Source organism: Coregonus clupeaformis, chromosome 26 (genome assembly GCF_020615455.1).
Source record: "Coregonus clupeaformis isolate EN_2021a chromosome 26, ASM2061545v1, whole genome shotgun sequence".
Lineage (NCBI taxonomy): Eukaryota > Metazoa > Chordata > Actinopteri > Salmoniformes > Salmonidae > Coregonus > Coregonus clupeaformis.
The window spans coordinates 4875851-4900095 of record NC_059217.1 but is presented as its reverse complement, the minus strand read 5'-3'; the positions used below and the strand labels follow the sequence as shown (position 1 = coordinate 4900095).

Sequence of the window (24245 nt, the reverse complement as noted above, 5' to 3'; positions counted from 1 at the left end):
TGTCCACAACCTCAAACAGTCACACTCCAAACTCCACTATGGCCAAGACCAAAGAGCTGTCAAAGGACACCAGAAACAAAATTGTAGACCTGCACCAGGCTGCAAAAAACTGAATCTGCAATAGGTAAGCAGCTTGGTTTGAAGAAATCAACTGTGGGAGCAATTATTAGGAAATGGAAGACATACAATAACACTGATAATCTCCCTCGATCTGGGGCTCCACGCAAGATCTCACCCCGTGGGGTCAAAATGATCACAAGAACGGTGAGCAAAAACCCCAGAACCACACGGGGGGACCTAGTGAATGACCTGCAGAGAGCTGGGACCAAAGTAACAAAGCCTACCATCAGTAACACACTACACCGCCAGGGACTCAAATCCTGCAGTGCAAGACGTGTCCCCCCTGCTTAAGCCAGTACATGTCCAGGCCCGTCTGAAGTTTGCTAGAGTGCATTTGGATGATCCAGAAGAGGATTGGGAGAATGTCATATGGTCAGATGAAACCAAAATAGAACTTTTTGGTAAAAACTCAACTCGTCGTGTTTGGAGGACAAAGAATGCTGAGTTGCATCCAAAGAACACCATACCTACCGTGAAGCATGGGGGTGGAAACATCATGCTTTGGGGCTGTTTTTCTGCAAAGGGACCAGGACGACTGATCCGTGTAAAGGAAAGAATGAATGGGGCCATGTTTCGTGAGATTTTGAGTGAAAACCTCCTTCCATCAGCAAGGGCATTGAAGATGAAACGTGGCTGGGTCTTTCAGCATGACAATGATCCCAAACACACCGCCCGGGCAACGAAGGAGTGGCTTCGTAAGAAGCATTTCAAGGTCCTGGAGTGGCCTAGCCAGTCTCCAGATCTCAACCCCATAGAAAATCTTTGGAGGGAGTTGAAAGTCTGTGTTGCCCAGCGACAGCCCCAAAACATCACTCCTCTAGAGGAGATCTGCATGGAGGAATGGGCCAAAATACCAGCAACAGTGTGTGAAAACCTTGTGAAGACTTACAGAAAACGTTTGACCTGTGTCATTGCCAACAAAGGGTATATAACAAAGTATTGAGAAACTTTTGTTATTGACCAAATACTTATTTTCCACCATAATTTGCAAATAAATTCATAAAAAATCCTACAATGTGATTTTCTGATGATTTTTTTCTCATTTTGTCTGTCATAGTTGATGTGTACCTATGATGAAAATTACAGGCCTCTCTCATCTTTTTAAGTGGGAGAACATGCACAATTGGTGGCTGACTAAATACTTTTTTTCCCCACTGTATTTTGATAGACCAGTGTATTAGCTATCAGACGATGCAAAGGAACAACCTAATTCTTACATTTCATAAAATGCAAGTAACTGGATTTATGTCAACTCCGTTAGCAGGGCCACTGGAAAACGTGTTGTGAGGTGGCATTTGCCACAACACTTTCAATCAGATGTGGCAGCGCCACACCTCTTTGGAATTAGATAAAATATATTGAAGTAAATTGTTTAAAAGAGGTGCAAAGTGCTGTTTCTTTTACCGATTTGCCTCATGATTTGTGAACTTGCGAACAATTTGTGCTGCTGCAGGCTCTTTGCATGTCTTGACCAATCAGATTCACGGAAATCGCAGGTCATGCAGGTCGGGCACAACGCAAAAAGCTCAAGGTGCGCTCTCCACTTTCCTCCGGTATTTATTTAGCAAGCGTGATAACACATCACTCCCGACAGACACAAGCAAAAACTCTTACATAAATATAGCAGCCTGTACACCTAAACATTAGCGTCTCTGTGTCTGTGTATAGGAAACCCACTAGCCCTCATTAAAATATAATTAATAGAACAAGTACAAGGTTGCTGTAGTTTGACATGATTTACATCCTCCTCAAGGCCAGGAGTTTTTCCAGGAGTTTTTAAAACCATGTGACCTGATTAGAAAAACTATTTTCCCATCATAGCCCAAATTAAACCTTTTTACAACGGATGAATCACGTCATACCGTATGAGGACACCATAAAAGGGATTTCATTTGTACATTTATTGTCCAACAAGTGTTTAAAGGCGTTGATTGATTATTTCTAACTTATATAATGCTATATAATGCTCCAGGGCAAACATAATTAGGATTTTGGCATGCTTTTTCTTAGATTCAGGTCATAAAACAACATGTATAAATCAAACATTATAACTTAGATCTAGCACAGCAATACTTCAATAGTTTAAGCATATGTTGCAGAACAGTGATTAAAATATTATTTCAGAATATTTACAAAAAAATCGATCTTAAGAGGGTTAGCCATCAGTGATGCAGTTCAAAACCAAATCAAATGTAATTTGTCACATGCTTTGTAAACAACAGGTGTAGACTAACAGTAAAAGGCTTACTTACTTGCCCTTTCCAAAAATGCAGAGAGAAAAAAAGATAAATAGAAAAATAATAACATGAGGAATAAATACAAAATAAGTAACGATAACTTGGAGTACTATAAGTAACGATAAGATTGGAGTACCTGTCCATAGGACCACTTTAAGCCGTACACATAGCCAAGTTATCGTTACTTACTTTGTATTTATTCCTCATGTTATTGTTTTTCTATTTATCTTTTTTTCTCTCTGCATTTTTGGAAAGGGCAAGTAAGTAAGCCTTTTACTGTTAGTCTACACCTGTTGTTTACAAAGCATGTGACACATTAAATTTGATTTGGTTTACCAGTACCGAGTCAACATGGGGTACCAGTACCGAGTCGATGTGCAGGGGTACGAGGTAATTGAGGTAGATATGTACATATACAGTGCCTTAAGAAAGTATTCACACCCCTTGACGTTTTCCATATTTTGTTGTGTTACAGCCTGAATTTAAAATGGATTCAATTGAGACTTTGTGTCACTGGTCTACACTCATAAGTTGTATGGACTCACTTAGTGTGCAATAAGAGTGTTTAACATCATTTTTAAATGACGTAAGGTCCCTCAGTCGAGCAGTGAATTTCAAACACAGATTCAACCACAAAGACCAGGGAGGTTTTCTAATGCCTCGCAAAGAACGGCACCTGTTGGTAGATGAGTATAAAAAAAAAGCAGGTATTGAATATCCCTTTGAGCATGGTGAAGTTATTAATAACACTTTGGATGGTGTAACAATACACCCAGTCACTACAAAGATACAGGCGTCCTTCCTAACTCAGTTGCCGGAGAGGAGGAAACCGCTCAGGGATTTCACCATGAGGCCAATGGTGACTTTAAAACAGTTACAGAGTTGAATGGCTGTGATAGGAGAAATCTAAGGATGGATCAACAAACATTGTAGTTACTCCACAATACTAACCTAAATGAAAGTGAAAAGAGGGAAGACTGTACAGAATACATGCATCCTGTTTGCAATAAGGCACTAAAGTAAAACTGCAAAAAATGTGGCAAAGAAATTAACTTTATTCTGAATACAAATTGTTATGTTCGGGGCAAATCCAACACATAACTGAGTACCACTCTTCATATTTTCAAACACGGTGGTGGCTGCATCATGATATGGGTATGCTTGTCATCGGCAAGGACTGGGGAGCAAAAAAAAAAAAAACGGAATAGAGCTAAGCACAGGCAAAATCCTAGAGAAAAACCTGGTTCAGTCGGCTTTCCAACAGACACTGGGAGACAAAGTCACCTTTCAAAAGGACAATAACCTAAAACACAAGGCCAAATATTCACTGGAATTGCTTGCGAAGAGGACATTGAATGTTCCTGAGTGGTCCACAGTCGTGGTCAAAAGTTTTGAGAATGACACAAATACTAATTGTCATGGTCTGCTGCCTCAGTTTTGATGATGGCAATATGCATATACTCCAGAATGTTAAGAAGAGTGATCAGATGAACTGATATTAATTGCAAAGTTCCTCTTTGCCATGAAAATGAACTTAATCCCCAAAAAACGTTTCCACTGCATTTCAGCCCTGCCACAAAAGGACCAGCTGCCATCATGTCAGTGATTCTCTCGTTAACACAGGTGAGAGTGTTGACGAGGTCACTCTGTCATGCTGATTGAGTTAGAATAACAGACTGGAAGCTTAAAAAGGAGGGCGGTGCTTGAAATCACTGTTCTTCCTCTGTTAACCATGGTTACCTGTGACGAAACACGTGCCGTCATCATTGCTTTGCACAAAAAGGGCTTCACAGGCGAGGATATTGCTGATAGTAAGATTGCATTTTTCGGATCATCAAGAACTTCAAGGAGAGAGGTTCAATTGTTGTGAAGAAGGCGTCAGAGTGCCCAAGAAAGTCCAGCAAGCGCCAGGACCGTCTCCTAAAGTTGATTCAGCTGCGGGTTCGGGGCACCACCAGTGCAGAGCTTGCTCAGGAATGGCAGCAGGCAGGTGTGAGTGCATCTGCATGCACAGTGAGGCGAATACTTTTGGAGGATGGCCTGGTGTCAAGAAGGGCAGCGAGGAAGCCACTTCTCTCCAGGAAAAACATCAGGGGCAGACTGATATTCTGCAAAAGGTACAGGGATTGGACTGCTGAGGACTGGGGGTAAAGTCATTTTCTCTGATGAATCCCCTTTCCGATTGTTTGGGGCATCCGGAAAACACCTTGTCCGGAGAAGACAAGGTCAGCGCTACCATCAGTCCTGTGTCATGCCAACAGTAAAGCATCCTGAGACCATTCATGTGTGGGGTTGCTTCTCAACCAAGGGAGTGGGCTCACTCACAATTTTGCCTAAGAACACAGCCATGAATAAAGAATGGTACCAACACTTCCTCCGGGAGCAACTTCTCCCAACCATCCAAGAACAGTTTGGTGACGACCAATGCCTTTTCCAGCATGATGGAGCACCTTGCCATAAGGCAAAAGTGATAACTAAGTGGCTCGGGGAACAAAACATTGAAATGTTGGGTCCATGGCCAGGAAACTCCCCAAACCTTAATCCCATTGAGAATTTGTGGTCGATCCTCAAGAGGCGGGTGGACAAACAAAAACCCACAAATTCTGACAAACTCCAAGCATTGATTATGCAAGAATGGGCTGCCATCAGTCAGGATGTGGCCGAGAAGTTAATTGACAGCATGCCAGGGCGGATTGCAGAGGTCTTGAAAAAGAAGGGTCAACACTGCAAATATTGACTCTGCATAAACTTAATGTAATTGTCAATAAAAGCCTTTGACACTTATGAAATGCTTGTAATTATACTTTAGTATACCATAGTAACATCTGACAAAAATATCTCATAATGTCACGGATTCAGCCGAGGCTGCCCCTCCTCCTTGCTCGGGCAGGCTTCGGCGTTCGTCGTCACCGGAGTACTAGCTGCTACCGATCTATGTTTCTATGTTCGACTTGTTCTGTCTTGATTGGTTACACCTGTTTCTCATTATATAGTATTGTCTTCCCTATTTAACCCTCTGTCTTACACTGTGTGTTGTGTGTGATTGTTATTGTTATCGGCAGTCGTTAGTGTGCGGGTTATTTCCTCCCTGTGTGGAGATTGTGTATTCTCAGATTACTTTCTAGTAAAGTACGTTTTCTGATCAGGTCTGTGTCCTGCGTTTGACTTCGCCCACCGCATTTCACTGACGCCTTTGACACATAACACTGAAGCAGTGAACTTTGTGAAGACCAATACTTGTGTCATTCTCAAAACGTTTGACCATGACTGTAGTTACAGTGTTGACTTAAATCGTCTTGACAATCTATGGCAAGACTTGGAAATAGCTGTCTAGCAATGATCACCAACCAACTTGAAGAATTTAAAAATAATAAATATGCAAATAGTGTACAATTCAGGTGTGCAAAGCTCTTAGAGACTTACCCAGAAAGACTGCCAAAGGTGATTCTAACATGTATTGTCTCAGTGGTTTGAATACTTATGTAAATTAGATATTTCTGTATTTACTTTTCAATCAATTAGCAATATTGTCATTATGGGGTATTGTGTGCTGATGGTTGAGAGAAAAAATATATTTAATCCATTTTGAATTCAGACTGTAACACGACAAAATGTGGAAGATGTCATGGGGTGTTAATGCTTTCTGAAGGCACTGTAAGTGGGGATAAAGTGACTAGGCATCAGGACAGATAATAAACAGTAGCAGCAGCGTATGTAATGAGCCAATAGAGTTAGTGCAAAAAGGGTAAATGCAGATAGTCCGGGTAGCCATTGATTAATTATTTAACTAACTATTTAGCAATCTCATAGCTTGGGTGTAGAAGCTGAAGATGCTCTCAATGGTGCAGCTGTATAACGTTTTGAGGATCTGAGAGCCCATGACAAATCTTTTCAGCCTCCTGAGGGGGAAGAGGCATTGTCGTGCCTTCTTCACGACTGTGTTGGTGTGTGTGGACCATGATAATTCCTTAGTGATCTGGACACAGAGGAACATTAAGCTTTCAACCCGCTCCACTACAGTTGACAAGCCACTGACGGAGTTGACAACAAATACTCAAAACAGACATATTTTGCCTCTAAATAGAAAATGATTTATTTGAAAATGCCCAATAAAAAACATTTTATCAGATCTTACAGCACTCTGACGGAGTTGACGTTAGACAAAAATCGGTCAGATTTGATGTTTTACAGAGTTTAATATATTGTTTTCTTCTTCATTCAAGTGGTATAAAAAGTAGCAGTTTAGTTTCTAATTCTACCTTAATCTACCAGGGAGATGGAGTTGACAAGTTTATGGATGTGACAATGGTGATTTCAGTATTGTTTGTTTAAATCTATCAAAAGTAGAGAACTTTACAGACCATGAGTGGTCTTGTTGCACTATATGTAATGAGGACATGGAGAAGTGGTCCTTATGGTGTAGCTGACCCTGTTCATTCATGATTAATTCAGGAGTTTAGACCAATTTGACGGAGTTAACCACAAACCACCATTTTTTTAGGGATCACAGTTTTTAGATAAATATTCCTTTAAGTCAGAAAGGTCTACTGCAAGATGCTACATAATATCCTTGTATTAGTTAATATTCATTATTGCCAGTTATTATCATTTTAAACACTGTTTTGAAGAGTTTGAAATTGGAATCCTTTGCTCCAGACATTTCCTGGCGTAGAGCCGACATGGAAATGAATAATATTGAGCATATTTAGGAAATTCCGAAAACAAATCTTTCCCCTTCATAAAATTCCCCTAATTAATTTTTTCTCTCTCAAATAATGCAACAAAATCAAAAAATGTTAAACTAAAAAATAAAGTTTCCCTGCTGGAAAAGGATTGTCCCAACCTTCAAGAATCCCTGAGCTATGTAATTTGTTGTTCTCCTCACGGCTGAGGGTTTTGTGTTCACAGCCTGAGTGGCTAAGCAATGGCGTTCGCTAGCCAGACACCTGAACTAATGTCATTTTACAATGCATCATCGTTGGAACTAAAAGTCAGGATTGATTTGTGATTATACAAACCGTGCCGGGCGGAAACTGCCATCTCAGTAATGGGTGCTGATCTAGTCTCGTCTAGTCCGGGGGACAGGTGGCGGGAAGGGGGATCGGAGGGGGGACAAAATGCCAGATGAGCCTCCTCAGAGGAATTATCGATCTCTCTGCAGAGCCTTTTGTTCTCCCAGGTAATGAAGCAGACTATTGATTTATCGGCCGACGACGGTTACCTTTTGCCTCTTCTTGTGTTTGCTGTTCCCAGTTAACTGCAAGGTCCCCACGAGGGGAAAGTGTTTTCAAAGAGAAACCTAGGATCTTACTTCCTGTGTCACAGTACAATGGTTGCCCCGCAGCCTATGCATTAAAGGGAAAATCCACTCAAAAGCTATATTTTAGTATGTTCTTCTTTAGTCCACTGTTGATACAGTCCCAAAATGTTTTGCATGTCAGCAGTCAAGTTTTGAAGATATTGGACTTTCAAGAAGCAAAGTGTCTCCGGCCACATCATCATGATGATGCAAAATGCATTTAGCATCATCATGGTGATGCGGATGATGTGGCATCATCATAATTATGTGGACTAATAAAATTTTTTTTTAAACGATTTTCAATTTAACAGACCAAGCAGCACCATTCACTTCATTATTACTCTCTTTGATCTTCCATAAGAACTTCAAGTATGCTAAATTACTTGACTGTATAATTTAATGTGTGAATGTGTTTCCAACATGGTATTATGTGGAGTGCAAGAACATTGGTCAGTGTAGCAAATGTTATGATTGTGTCTGTGACAGTGTAACACATATTTATTTTACATTTATCATAACATCATAATGACCTATTTCAGAATAATTAAATGTCTCTCTTCTATGGGCAGCCATGTCTTATTAAGACATGTTCAGTTTAGAAAAAGAACTGCGTTATGAACAGTAAACGCATAAAAGTACGCAATCAGGTTGCAATAGGACAGCCATACAGTACATGAGCTAATTTATTATATGACACTTTTGATTGACATCTCAGTAAAGGTCAGACCTTCCTTCATCAAAGCCTTGCCTCTCCTCCGCCCACTCAGTGTCTCATAACGGACACGGCGGGCCTCCACAGCACGAATAAAAACTATTTACAAGCTCACAATAATGAATTATGGCCAGCCACCTCAGCAGCACCAGGATGGGCTATAGAACTGAGTCTGGTAATTTGCAGAACGAGCAGAGGGTTGTTAAACATCATAAATATAGTCACCTACGTGGGGATCTTTTCATTTTTTCCTCAGGAAGAATAAATGGGCAGACAGAATGAATTTTCCGCCCTGTTTTTCCTTTTTACTCCAGCGTCCCTAGCTCAAGTACTTAGTGAGGGGAAAGGTTTAATTTGTTGGAGGGATGATGTGAGATGATGGGATGTAAAGTTTTCGTCTGTTCTCTGTCTCACCTCTAATGGGACGTGTTAACCAGGAGTAGGTGGGCAGAGTGTACTGATGATTTTTGGGGAAATAATGATATTATAATGACCAAAGAGACAACCAGGACCTTTTTCATCTCTTCACAGTGGCCATTTTCTACCTGTTTTGAAAAAGTTGTTATTCTCCAATATCTGACACTCTTGCATCCAAAGAACAGCCTGAAATTCAGGTATACACTACCGGTCAAAAGTTTTAGAACACCTACTTGTTTTTCTTTATTTTTACTATTTTCTACATTGTAACTACATCAACACTACGAAATAACACATATTGAATCATGTAGTAACCAAAAAAGTGTTAAAAAAATCAGAATATATTTTATATTTGATATTCTTCAAACAGCCACCCTTTGCCTTGATGACAGCTTTGCACACGCTTGGCATTCTCTCAATCAGCGTCATGAGGTAATCAACTGGAATGGATTTCAATTAACAGGTGTGCCTTCTTAAATTTGTGGAATTTATTTCCTTCTTAATGCATTTGAACCAATCAGTTGTGTTGTGAAAAGGTAGGGGGGTGTACAGAAGATAGCCCTATTTGGTAAAAGACCAAGTCCATATTATTTCAAGAACAGCTCAATAAGCAAAGAAAACGACAGTCCATCATTACTTTAAGACAAGAAGGTCAGTCAATATGGAACATTTTAAGAACTTTGAAGGTTTCTTCAAGTGCAGTTGCAAAAACCATCACACGCTATGATGAAACTGGCTCTCATGAGGACCGCCACAGGAATGGAAGACCCAGAGTTACCTCTGCTGCAGAGGATAATTTAATGAGAGTTACCAGCCTCAGAAATTGCAGCCCAAATAAATGCTTCACAGAGTTCAAGTAACATACACATCTCAACATCAACTGTTCAGAGGAGACTGTGTGAATCAGGTCTTCATGGTCGAATTGCTGCTAAGAAACCACTACTAAAGGACACCAATAAGAAGAAGAGCATTGCTTGAGCCAAGAAACACGAGCAATGGGCAATAGACCGGTGGAAATCTGTCCTTTGGTCTGCAGTCCAAATTGGAGATTTTTGGTTCCACCCGCCGTGTCTTTGTGAGGAACGTTGTGGGTGAACGGATGATCTCCGCATGTGTATTTCCCACCGTAAAACATGGAGGAGGAGGTGTTATGGTGTGGGGGTGCTTTGCTGGTGCTTTGCTGTGATTTATTTAGAATTCAAGGCACACTTAACCAGCATGGTTACCACAGCATTCTGCAGCGATACGCCATCCCATCTGGTTCGGCTTAATGGGACTATCATTTGTTTTTCAACAGGACAATGACTCAACATAACTCCAGGCTGTGTAAGCGCTATTTTACCAAGACGGAGAGTATTGGAGTGCCGCATCAGATGACCTGGCCTCCTCAACCAAATTGAGATGGTTTGGGATGAGTCGGAGCACAGAGTGAAGGAAAAGCAGCCAACAAGTGCCCAGCATATGTGGGAACTCCTTCAAGACTGTTGGAAAAGCATTCCAGTTGAAGCTGGTTGAGAGAATGTCAAGAGTGTGCAAAGCTGCAATCAAGGCAAAGGCTGGCTATTTGAAGAATCTCAAATATAAAATATATTAAAATATGTTAACACTTTTTTGGTTACTACATGATTCCATATGTGTTATTTCATAGTTTTGATGTCTTCGCTATTATTCCACAATGTAGAAAATAGTGAAAATAAAATAAAAACCTTGAATGAGTATGTGTTCTAAAACTTTTGACCGGTTGTGTACATCCAACACACACCGCAGCATCAACCCTTGTTCAACCATGTTACCTTCCTTGGAGTTTAGCTTCTGACATGAGAAGGATTTGATAAGAGGAGCAGACAAATGGAGGTTACAGCTGTTGACCTTCATAGGTGTTTGACCTCTCCCTCATCTGCTCTGTTGGACAGCCATGCCATGAGACACGGCCATGTTAGTAAATGAGATCTGACACCTTATAGTCCTGACATTAATACTGTAGGTATGGATCTGTGGCCCAGTGAAGTAGAGGGGCATCACTCCTGGTTCTAGAGGGCAGTTGGAGTGTTGTCTGATCTGCTCCAATTCAATCTGCTTTCAGATAAAAAAAATAAAAAAACACCCTGTGGGTTTCTAGCCGTGACCCAAATGGAACCAGTCTTATGGTAAACTCAGCTTTGTTCACTTCTTTCTGCATCTGTAGTATGTGTGTTAGAGTCTTCTAATCAATTAGGATGGAGAAGTGTGGTCACAAGCCATAAACTAACCACATCAATGAGAATAATAGAGGTTCCTAATGATTTGATCAAACTACTCTATCATGTTTAATTTCATTCACTCAGTTACTAAGTGGTTTCAATTCCTGCGATTAATGTGTTAAATGTCTTACAATGAGATGTGATAACAGCTGTTCCTCGGCTCTAAGTAAGTTTGACAAATAATATCCCCAGTTGTTAATCCATTATGTTTTAATAACAAGTTATCTACAAAACTGACTGACTGACACCACTGTATTCTGGTTGTTATGGAAAGTGCACGATCACTGAAGCAAAATAACATATAAAAGAGATAAAAACAAATAGACTGTACCATGTTTCTTAAAATCTCCCTCCAGTTGGTTTCAGTATATACTGTATAAATGAGAAGGGTTGAATTTAAACAAGATGGTCAAATGGATGTGGAGAGAGAGTATTAAATATTTCAATTTCTAGATCTGCTTTTGTTTACGGATGTCAAAGTTTGCGTGTGACTTCTTTGGACCAAAAAGCACCGGCTATCAGCACCTCCCAAGTCATTGAGTCGCCACACAACTGAAAGCCAAACTATATAATTCAGTTGTCCTTTTCATCCAACTGCTCCATTTAGTACATCGTTTTATGGTCTTGTAATCCAGGGAATCAAGAAACCACTGAAACCCAAAATACTGTACCAGTACGCCATTCAGCTGTTCAATAGTTCCCCTTGTAGCCGTTTATCTTTAACGTCCCCCAGTCGTCCCCTAGTGACTGTTAACTACACAGCTTGGTGGTCTCGTAATCCAGAGAGTTGGGCAGGCGGTTGCTGTAGGCCTGCAGCGAGGCGTGTATGCGGACCACCTCACTGGCGGTCAGTTTGAGCCGGTGTCTGAGCAGACAGGAGAACAGGTCCAGTCTCTGCTGACCTGGAGGGGACAGTCGGTTGACCCGGTCCCTGATCTCCAGCAGCTGCAGCAGGGCCGTGTCCTGGGAACCCTGGGTGTATGGGTAGTCCAGCTGCAGGATCAGGTCGCGGATCGCTTCTGGGTCAAAGTGCATACTGTAGCCAAACACCTGGATGCTGTTGATCTTCATGTAGCCCAGGTTCTGAGAAGAATCCAGCATTTCTAATGGCTCATAGTAGAGGCTGTCGTTCACTGCCCCCGCCGGGCCTCCACCGCCCTGCGTCTTTATCCGGCTCCGCAGGTAGATGTGGATAGTCTCGAAGAAGGTCTTCCACTTGTTGCCCAGCGTCAGGGTCCAGTTGAAGCACTCCAGGGGAAGGTCCAGTTTGGTGGCTGTCCAGTCTGGGAAGCTGTTCTCACTGACAGGGATGTACCAGCTTTCAGAGTGGCTGCCTCCGAAGGGGTTGATGTAGAGGGTGAGGACGGGCTCCAGGGTGCTGTTCTTGGTCAGGCAGATCTGGAGAGTCACGCCCAGCAGCATGTGGACCAGGTTGGACTTGTACTTGTTGCTCTTCAGCGTCAGCAGCATCCTCTTCCTCCAGGACGGGTCGAACCAGCTGTTCAGTCGCATGTCGTTACTGATGAAGATGGCATGGACCTGGAAGGACATACATGGTTGTTTAAATTGTCAGAACAATGAGTCTATCTACTTTCTCAAGACCATACAGAATAAAAATATTCCAAAACATGCATCCTATATGCAATAAGGCACTAAAGTAATACTGCAAGAAATGTGACAAAGCAATTTACTTTATGTCCTGAATACAAAGTATTAAGTTTGGGGCAAATCCAATACAACACATTACTGAGTAAAACTCTCCATATTTTCAAGCATAGTGGTGGCTGCATCATGTTATGGGTATGCTTGTAATCATTAAGGACTGGGGAGTTTTTCAGGATAAGAAATAAGCACAGGCAAAATCCTAGAGGAAAACCTGGTTCAGTCTGCTTTCCACCAGACACTGGAAGATGATTTCACGTTTCAGCAGGACAATAACCTAAACACAAGGCCACTTCTACACTGGAGTTGCTTACCAAGAAGACAGTGAATGTTCCTGAGTGGCCGAGTTACAGTTTTGACTTAACCCTACTTGAAAATCTATGACAAGTCCTGAAAATGGCTGTCTAGCAATGACCAACAACCAATTTGACAGAACTTGAAGAATTTTGAAAACAATAATGGGCAAATGTTGCACAATCCAAGTGTGGAAAGCTCTTCGAGACTTACCCAGAAAGACTCACAGCTGTAATCGCTCCCAAAGGTGCTTCTACAAAGTATTGACTCAGGGGTGTGAATACTTATGTAAATAAGATATTTCTGTATTTCATTTTCAATACATTTGCAAAAAAAACATGTTTTCACTTTGTCATTATAGGGTATTTTGTGTAGATGGGTGAGAAACATATTAATTTCTGAAGGCACTATATTTACCTCCAGCCTACGGTCAGCCCTCTGTAGCAGGTATCTCAGCTCCAGGTCCTGTAGGTCTGTCTCAAAGCCTAGGTAGTTTTCTGTAGAGTCAGCCACCATGGTTCTGCAGGCCCCCTGGGTCAGGCCATATCCAGGGTTGCAGCTCCCACAGCGGGTGTGGTTGTCTAGGGCGCAGGCTGCGCAGGCGGGGCCCTCTCCGATGGCACATGGCGGGGACAGCTGGCAGGGGCTGTGCTCGTAGCTGCAGGTACAGCTGTGGAGCTCTTCAGAGAAGGAACCCAGCTGGTTGTTATCAGAACAGTAGAGGAGAGACTGGAAGTGGCTCAGCCAGTAGGACTGGGGCCTGGGACGGAGACAGAGAGACACAATGGAATATAAAATAGGATGGCAATACAATATGTGAATGAAAATGGATGTGAATTTAATTGGTTTATTGTTTTTTAAAAATCTGCACGATTGTACTTAGTAACAGTTACTCTTACTAGGAAATAATAATGCATGTGTGAGTTAATTTAAACAAACATATATCATTAATGCATTCTGAAAATAATTTTTTGAAAAATATTGTAAGAAATCTTTACAAAGAGAGATAAACTTATTGCTTCTACTGTGAAATAGACATGCAGAAAGCAAAACTGCATAATTTGGACTAATGGTCAAAGTTTGAGCACAAAGGCTGCGTTCACACAAGTAGCCCAATTCTGATCTTTTTCCCACTAATTGGTCTTTTGACCAATCACATCAGATCTTTTCACATTAGATATTTTTCAGAGCTGATCTGATTGGTCAAAATACCAATTAGTGAAATAAAGATTAGAATTTGGCTGCCCTCTCTCCGTCTCTTCACAGTCTATTGTCACAAAAAAAGTATAGTGCTTTACATTTTCCTCACAGTGGCAGTAATAACGTAGATAAACACTGCTTGGCTTGCTTCCTGTTACTCCCACTCACACATGGGGAGATGGAGAGGATCGCTATCAGCTTCCTGGATGGGTGATTAAAGTGTAATTGGGGCTCAGTGGTAAGAGGTGTAATGTGGGAGCAGACCGGGACTCTCTCACCGTTCTCTGGGTAGACGGATATGAGGCTGCCTCTGACACCTCTTGCTGAGGCTGAAGAGCTTGAACACCACTCTCTGGGCTCGTCTGAAGAGCACTCTCATGCTGTTCTCCAGCTGCTCGTAGCGCCACTGGAACACGCCATCCAACGACCACAGGTGCTGGATCGTTGTCACGTTCAGGAAGAAGTTCTGCGGTAGCCTCGTCAGGAAGGTCTTGAACTCATCTGTCAGAAAGAGAGAAAAAATTAAAAGGTGATTGAATACTATGTAATACCACAAAAATTCAATTAAAACAAAAGAATGACAAACTAAATAGAAATGTAGGCTATAGCAGGCTTTAGGTAGGAAAATTGTGTTTTCTTCCCTGTCCTCTCTCTCTGTTGGTGGCACAAATGCTGAATAACTGTAGGCGTGTGTGCAGAGGCCCGTCGGTCAGAGGCTTGATCACTTTGAGCAGGTCAAATCTGCCATAACAAGAACAGCCACAGACAGAAAACTCTACCAGGGGTTGCTAAAACATCTGTCCTCAAAACAGTTTGTTATGGACTTGGGGCTCATGTACAACTCACTTGAACTCGCCCTACTGTCCAAGTGCTTACAGTGGGGAGAACAAGTATTTTATACACTGCCGATTTTGCAGGTTTTCCTACTTACAAAAAATGTAGAGGTCTGTAATTTTTTATCATAGGTACACTTCAACTGTGAGAGATGGAATCTAAAACAAAAATCCAGAAAATCACTTTGTATGATTTTTAAGTAATTCATTTGTATTTTATTGCATGACATAAGTATTTGATACATCAGAAAAGCAGAACTTAATATTTGGTACAGAAACCTTTGTTTGAAATTACATAGATCGAACGTTTCCTGTAGGTCTTCACCAGGTTTGCACACACTGCAGCAGGGATTTTGGCCCACTCCTCCATACAGACCTTCTCCAAATCCTTCAGGTTTCGGGGCTGTCGCTGGGCAATACGGACTTTCAGCTCCCTCCAAAGATGTTCTATTGGGTTCAGGTCTGGAGACTGGCTAGGCCACTCCAGGACCTTGAGATGCTTCTTACGGAGCCACTCCTTAGTTGCCCTGGCTGTGTGTTTCGGGTCGTTGTCATGCTGGAAGACCCAGCCACGACCCATCTTCAATGCTCTTACTGAGGGAAGGAGATCTCGCGATACATGGCCCCATCCATCCTCCCCTCAATACGGTGCAGTCGTCCTGTCCCCTTTGCAGAAAAGCATCCCCAAAGAATGATGTTTCCACCTCCATGCTTCGCGGTTGGGATGGTGTTCTTGGGGTTGTACTCATCCTTCTTCTTCCTCCAAACACGGCGAGTGGAGTTTAGACCAAAAAGCTATATTTTTGTCTCATCAGACCACATGACCTTCTCCCATTCCTCCTCTGGATAATCCAGATTGTCATTGGAAAACTTCGGACGGGCCTGGACATGCGCTGGCTTGAGCAGGGGGACCTTGCGTGCGCTGCAGGATTTTAATCCATGACGGCGTAGTGTGTTACTAATGGTTTTCTTTGAGACTGTGGTCCCAGCTCTCTTCAGGTCATTGACCAGGTCCTGCCGTGTAGTTCTGGGCTGATTCCTTACCTTCCTCATGATCATTGATGCCCCACGAGGTGAGATCTTGCATGGATCCCCAGACCGAGGGTGATTGACCGTCATCTTGAACTTCTTCCATTTTCTAATAATTACGCCAACAGTTGTTGCCTTCTCACCAAGCTGCTTGCCTATTGTCCTGTAGCCCATCCCAGCCTTGTGCAGGTCTACAATTTTATCCCTGATGTCCTTACACAGCTCTCTGGTCTTGGCCATTGTGGAGAGGTTGGAGTCTGTTTGATTGAGTGTGTGGACAGGTGTCTTTTATACAGGTAACGAGTTCAAACAGGTGCAGTTAATACAGGTAATGACTGGAGAACAGGAGGGCTTCTTAAAGAAAAACTAACAGGTCTGTGAGAGCCGGAATTCTTACTGGTTGGTAGGTGATCAAATACTTATGTCATGCAATAAAATGCAGATTTATTACTTAAAAATCATACAATGTGATTTTCTGGATTTTTGTTTTAGATTCCGTCTCTCACAGTTGAAGTGTACCTATGATACAAATTACAGACCTCTACATGCTTTGTATGTAGGAAAATCTGCAAAATCGGCAGTGCATCAAATACTTGTTCACCCCACTGTAGCTTACAGAAATGCACCACCTCTATTACGTATGCAGACAAAACTCATCCACCTTATCATCACACCAACAAGATCTAGGATCCAAATTCACAGCGTGTCTGCCCTGATGTTCATGGAACTCCACAGAACCCCTCCTGCGCAATGGAACCCAGAACGATATGTGACCACTTGGTTATGGCGCTGTCCTTTCAGCACCACGATTCGAAGGCGCTCAAATCTCTTAAAATAACCCTCATCAAGATATGTTGCCTACGCCTAATAGTCCTTCTCATAATGTATTATGATTATTATTACAAATGGAAGATTATCACTTCTCACAATGGTGTTCATTTAGTAGGCCTAAAGTTAGATCAAAGCTGAATAAATGTCTCGAAGATCACACACTGATTAATTAGTATTTTACATACCGAATATAATAGCATACTGTAGCATAGACACCTACAGCATAATATGTTACACCAAAAACACCTCAGTCATTTCTTATCTGAAGCTGAATACTCACATTTATTTTTCCTCATGTGGCTAAAACTCTACAGCGTGCACCATTAGGCAGTATTTATGCTTTGATTGAAACAAAATAGGCCTACAAGAAAGGCTACCCACTACTATCCACTACTATCCACTTTGGTTCAACGCAATTTAATTGAAATGACATGGAAACAATGTTGATTAAACCAGTGTGTGCCCAGTGGGTAATAGTTTGTTAACATCATCTGCTTTCATTCACTTACGAAACAGGTAATTCAAGAAGATCTAAATGCATATTCCCATGGAACTGATTGAGATCAAACGATTGGCAGGCATGCAGTTTGGACATATCACTGGTAAAACGTGATTAATTATAATTCACGATTGACAGTACTGATGGCCTATTTGGAAATTAGATATGCCTAACTTGGTGTTTGAGGGTATTAACAACACCCCCTAAGGTTGATGTCTGCGCCCCCCGCAGAAATCTAATTAGCATGATAAAAAAATCCCCATGTCAATCCGTCAATTTAAGCCATTGGATGCGTCTCAATCCACCACATCTGCCTATATAACACGTATGCATCTGCGATGCAAAGTGACAGAGCTAGAGTGGTGTTTGTCAGACAATGAGACATACTGAAAATCGGTCTTTTCACAAAATCGTCTGTAGCATCCAAACGGTTTGGCCTACAAACTATTATGACCCCTCTATGGAAAGATAAGACTCTCAATAAAACGATGGTGTTCTCCGTCTTGGGACGCCCAGAAGCGTCATGGGACTCGTCGGAAGTCGGTACAGCATATCTGCCAACTTCTGTCTGTAGTGTCCGAACAGTTTGGGCTACACACTAATAAAGGTGAGACTCTCACGAAAATGTACATGCCGGTTGTTTCGCTCTAGGACGCCCACAGGCCTCACAAGACTTGTCTGAAGGTCCCCCAGTACCAGTAAAAATTAATGGAAGTATATATGGAGACTGTTTAGTGCCAAATATAAGGGGATAAATACATAATAACAAAAGTTTCCTGATCTTTCTTATATCTCTCAGATATAGGACAGACACTTCAGAACAAGCTTCCTTTCGATTTTTTTGGGGGGACTATCTGTTCCATGTAGTGAATATGTTATTTAATGCATTTGTATGGGCTAGCAGAAAGGGGTCTTAAAATTCAAAATCAAGTAGCAAAATGATTCGTGATATGACCTTACTAAAGCAATTCCTTATATCTTAAAAATAAATAAAGAATTAAACAAATCTGCTTATGAAAAGTATTATTATAAAGGAATTGGGATTTTCCCCTACAGATTCTGTTTGGTCCTACATTCTTAGAAGAAAAGATGCTATCTAGAACCTAAAGGGGTTTTTCGGCTGTCCCCATAGGAGAACCCTTTTAAAAAAACATAGAAGAAACGTAAGTAGAACTGTTTTGGGTTCCATGTAGAACCATTTTCACAGAGAGTTCTACATGGAACCCAAAAAGGTTCTACCTGGAACCAAAAAGGGTTTTACCTGGATTCAAAAAAGGGTTATCCTATGGGGATGGCCTAAGAACCCTTTTGGAACCCTTTTTTCTGTATGTTTAAAAAAAAAGAGCATAAGATCACTTCATGCATGTTGCCACATTCCTCAAGGGTAATGGAGAACAATGTCATTGGTTCCAGTACTACCATGTTCTATGTTTCTAGGTTTACGTTCTTCCTGCTGGCATCCCATTCCGCTGATAGAGCTGAATGTTGAAACGTCTTTGATATCCTTTACCGAAGGACACGTTTACGACCACACCTGAGAAACTCTTTATTCCTGGCACTCGCCTGCACTCTCCCCTCCTCCCTGCTCTTAAAACATCAACTTTGAAAGTAATTGCACTTACAGATATTTCACACACCAAAAACATTTGAAGAGAAAAAAGGCTCATCCATTCTGAATTCACCTCAGCAATCATGGCCACTACAGGGTGACCTAGAGAGGCAATAATACCCCAACATTATGTTAAGTGCTCTCATTCATACGCTGTTACTACGGCGACGTGAAAACGCTGGTCTGGTAATAAATGTGTTTCATGGATGATTAATTTGCTCGAGACATATTGTAAACTACCTATGAAAGAATGTGTTTATTTTTTTATCCAATCCTATCAGGTTGTGATTTGTTGTACATAGACCGTGTGCCATGTCCCCCAGGTTTCATTGTAACTCATTACGGTTTACACCGTAAATCATAACGTCTGGGGTACACACTGAGGAACGGCCCTCCACCTTTAATTGCGTGACATATGATAAAACACTTTTAGTCAGCTCATATAGTCCCGTACAAAAACTATCCAAAGATTGTCCACATATTAATTTATAAACTATCAACTGCATGCACAACAACTAAGTTTAGAGCTAAGCTTGCTGAAGACATTTTGAAAATGCTGCATGTCGACTGAGTTGCACTGGACACTTCATATATCAACGTAAAAGTTTAATAGTTTCAACATCTAAAGATCAAAGAGGTTCCAAAACGTTTGTCCTCACCTGAGTCCTCAAACTCCTTGTAAAGTGTCCCCCATGTCTCAGTGATCCTCTGTAGGCTGTCCTCCATGGCTTGGATGTCCATGTAGGGACAGTTGCATTCTGGGAACTTGGGGTCACACTTGCACCAGCAGTCATTGTCCTTACAGATGAAGCCCCCCTCCCCGTTACAGGCGATGTAGCTGAGAGCAGCCTGGACAAAACTGTCCCGCAGGTAGTCTGGCAGGATAACCTGCAGGCCTGTGAAACAACACAACATAGCCGGGATTTAAAACCACCATTAAGGTGTACTGTTATGGTACTGTATAAGAGGACAACAATTTGTGATTTATAGTGAGTGAATCACAAGGCAGTTCAAGTGTAGTTGTTAGCCTTCCTACACTAACAATGTAAGAGCAGACCAATAACTGTATTTTACTCTATACAATCGTTGTCATGGGATGTGTGGATCTCTTTGAAGATACTATTGTAGGAGACTTTATGATAGGAAGTGCTATAAACCATATTTCACATTTTCTTATTTTTTTGTAGCTTTTTTTTGTGGTTGATTCCAAAGCACTGGTATAGAGTGTGACAATGGTGTACAGGATTTACATTATGGGAATACGTAATCCCCCCCCCAAAAAAAAAACAGACCTTGCAAGTGGACTTTGTTTTCCGGACTCTGAACCAGAACAGAGCTGACAGAATCAAGGTTGTCATAGTTACTGCATCCGAGAGGGCCTGTCCGGGTCTCCGTTACCTGGGCAACAACAAACACACAATGCTTTTAATGCACATTCCTTATAACATCACAGCAACATTTGTATGCTTTGCCGTACTATGACATCAGCATGCCTAAATGAAATATAAAACAACAAATATTTGATAAAACCCCACTACTGAGACACATAATGCCAAAGGAAACACTTCTGAGCGAGGTTGCTCTCTGCTGGGAAAATGCAATGAAGTGACGAGAATGTATGTTCCCTGGTGAGATGAGTTTTCAGCCATGGTTTACTGCTTCCTGTGCCCCTTCTTCTTGTGCCCCTAGAGCCGAGCCCCTATTACACACATTACACAGGCACCTTAATAACCATCACCCACAGCTCTGAGTAGATACTGAATCACGGCTAGCAGAGAGATGCAGAACATTGCACAGAAGTAGAGTACATTTACAGTACGCCCTCTCCTCTCCTCTGCTCTCTTTCTCCTTCCTACCACCCACAGACGACACTGAATTGATTACATGCATTCCTTCATTACAAGCATTCTTATGCACCCACAGAGAAAATGGCAGCGTTGCTGTTCTTATTCTCTCCCACTCAAAGAAAAGAGAAACATCAGAGTGGTGTTGAAGGATGGCCTCTAACAACTCAGCCATGATAGGCCTTTTCTGTCGTATTGACTGAGACATCTCTCCTGACCTTTTCCTGGCAAACCATCTCTGCCAGACCTGATCATCCTTTCCTTTCTCCCTCATTTGCAACATGAGATATCTTTTCTCTTTCTGTTTCTGTTTGAGGTTACATGGTGGAGAGCTCCTAATTGATTGCCATTTTTCTCCCTTTGTAGGAGTGGAACAGCGTTGTCAGCCCAGAGATGTGCCCAGGTCTGGCCTGTCACAGGACAGTTGGTGGGGGATAGACAGATGGATGTGGCGAGAAAACAAGGGTCAGTCCATCAGTTACTCAATCAAACACAATCCCAGTGCTGACAGAGGGAAAAACTAGAGAGAGACCTGAGGCTAATACTGTATATAGGGAAACTTCTGGAGCTATTCAATCAAACCCTGAACCCAGCAAAACCTGGGTGTCTAGGAAAATGAATAGAATATGCAAATCAGGGAAGGGGAGAATCTGTGTGCAATGATTTTGCCATTATTGTTTACAGCACATTGTAAATCACACATTTCCTTCATATGGGGTTTTACTGCTGATAAGACTGTGAGGAAATGAGGAACAATGTTTTGGGACACTTGAATATTTAATCTATAAAAGAGCATTACTTGATATGCCATATATGATAGCCCATAAGGCACAACATTGACTGATGAGCACGGCAATCCATTTACTCTATGGATAGCAGCTGCTTTTCATTGCAGATACATTCTTCTGGTATGCTTATTATTGGCCAGCTGTATCGACGTGTTGCTGCGGGAGGGGTTTCACATGTAGCACAGAGAGAGGCTGTTCCAGTACAGTCTCTATTGAGCTTCTTTTTCTCTTTCTCTGCTTCTGCTTTTCTTCATGACCACTAGAGGGTAAGGATATTGATAGGTCTATGATACAGTAGCTTGATGAAGCAAAGATGAGGAAGAAATGAGGAAAGAAGGTTATTTGAAATATGTCATAACCACCATTACAATTGCCCAAGACTCACTGGCAAGTGCAGGGGCAGGACTTTAGACTGGAAATTAATGGTACAGATTGTATCTTTAAGACTGCTGGCATACAGTGCACCTGTGACAAAAAAGACAGCAATCGATTGAGTAGCAGGGCGGAAACATAAAAAATTCAATGCTGCCATAATGGGAACATAATGCAATAATGTTCTGAGTGGAAATAAATATGAATCCTCACGGTGTTGTGAGAGCCCCGCTGCCGAGAAACGTTTTCTCATTGTTCATCATTCTGCAGACACACTGCCAACCATGGCCTGGGTCAGGTGGGGATATCACCATTGATTTAGTCAGGGAAATTGTCAATCATTCCCTCTGCTCAACCTGCCTTTGAAAAATGAAAGCCGGCGCTCACACATACACACACACACACTACTAAAGTTACTCCCAACAGAACAGACAAAGCAACGCGTCTTGCTATATCAGGAGTGACTACCTCTGCCGTGATAGAAATGTCTGACCTCGCAACAAGCCCTCTGGTTGAGGTAATAGAGAGCTTTGATAGTTGATATTCATAGTTTCCTCCGTCAGAAACAGCTGTGACTGTCACTATATAGCAACATGAAGGATATGGAAGGTTTTTCTTTCCTATTTTCAAATGGTGTATGTACATTTTCGGGTGTAGGGTAAGAAACATTTCAAAATAGATGAATATACAGTGCATTCGGAAAGTATTCAGATCCCTTCCCTTTTTCCACATTTTGTTACGTTACAGGCTTATTCTAAAATTGATTAAATATTTTTTTTCACTCATCAATCAACACACCATACTCCATAATGAAAAAGCGAAAACATGTTTTTAGAAATGTTAGCAAATGTATTAAAAATAAAAAACATAACTGCCAATGGTTGAGAGAATGCCAAGAATATGCAAAGCTGTCATCAAGGCAAAGGGTGGCTACTTTGAAGAATCTCAAATATAAACTTTTTTGGATACTACATGATTCCATATATGTTATTTCATAGTTTTAATGTCTTCACTATTATTGTACAATGTAGAAAATAGTAGAAATAAAGAAAAACCCTGGAATGAGTAGGTGTGTCCAAACGTTTGACTGGGACTGTAAGTATTCAGACCCTTTGCTATGAGACTCGACATTGAGCTCAGGTGCATCCTGTTTCCATTGATCATCCTTGAGATGTTTCCAAAACTTGATTTGGGTCCACCTGTGGTAAATTCAATTGATTGGACATGATTTGGAAAGGCACTCACCTGTCTATATAAAGGTCCTACAGTTGACAGTGCATGTCAGAGCAAACACCAAGCCATGAGGTTGAAAGAATTGTTCGTAGAGCTCAGAGACAGGATTGTGTCGAGGCACAGATCTGGGGAAGGGTACCAAAAAATGTCTGCAGCATTGAAGGTCCCCAAGAACACAGTGGCCTCCATCATTCTTAAATGGAAGAAAGTTTGGAACCAACAAGACTCTTCTTAGAGCTGGCCACCTGGCCAAACTGAGCAATCGGGAGAGAAGGGCCTTGGTCAGGGATGTGCCCAACAACCCGATGGTCACTATGACAGCGCTCCAGAGTTCCTCTGTGAAGATGGAAGAACCTTCCAGAAGGACAACCATCTCTGTAGCACCACACCAATCAGGCCTTTATGGTAGAGTGGCCAGACGGAAGCCACTCCTCAGTAAAAGGCAAATGACAGCCCGTTTGGAGTTTGCCAAAAGGCACTTAAAAGACTCTCAGACTATGAAAAACAAGATTCTCTTGTCTGATGAAACCAAGATTGAACTCTTTCGCCTGAAAGCCAAGCATCATGTCTGGAGGAAACCTGGCACTATCCCTAAGGTGAAGCATGGTGGTGGCAGCATCATGCTGTGGGGATGTTTTTCAGCGGCAGGGACTGGGAGACTAGTCAGGATCGAGGGAAGATGAACGGAGAAAAGTACAAAAAGATCCTTGATAAAAACCTGCTCCAGAGCGCTCAGGACCTCAGACTAGGGCAATGGTTCACCTTCCAACAGGACAACGACCCTAAGCACACAGCCAAGACAATGCAGGAGTGGCTTCGGAACAAGTCTCTGAATGTCCTTGAGTGGCCCAGCCAGAGCCAGGACTTGAACCTGATGTAACATCTTTGGAGAGATCTGAAAATAGCTGTGCAGCGACGCTCCCCATCCAACCTGACAGAGCTTGAGAGGATCTGCAGAGTAGAATGGGAGAAACTCCCCAAATACAGGTGTGCCAATCTTGTAGCGTCATACCCAAGAAGACTTGA

The 24245-nt window shown here is 41.9% G+C and overlaps 1 protein-coding gene across 1 annotated transcript in view; it reads right to left on the bottom strand.

The window, feature by feature from the left end:
* Positions 1-10500: 10500 nt before the first annotated feature.
* The window catches only part of LOC121540526 (BMP/retinoic acid-inducible neural-specific protein 3-like), an 85997-nt gene continuing 72252 nt past the window's right edge, over positions 10501-24245 (bottom strand). Inside the window, exons 5-9 of the mRNA XM_041849461.2 lie at positions 20275-20380; positions 19642-19878; positions 14460-14682; positions 13399-13741; positions 10501-12564 (exon numbers count right to left, since the gene is read on the bottom strand). Coding sequence (XP_041705395.1) covers positions 11776-12564; positions 13399-13741; positions 14460-14682; positions 19642-19878; positions 20275-20380 — 1698 coding nt within the window. The 3' untranslated portion in view covers positions 10501-11775. The remainder of the gene's footprint in view (positions 12565-13398; positions 13742-14459; positions 14683-19641; positions 19879-20274; positions 20381-24245) is intronic.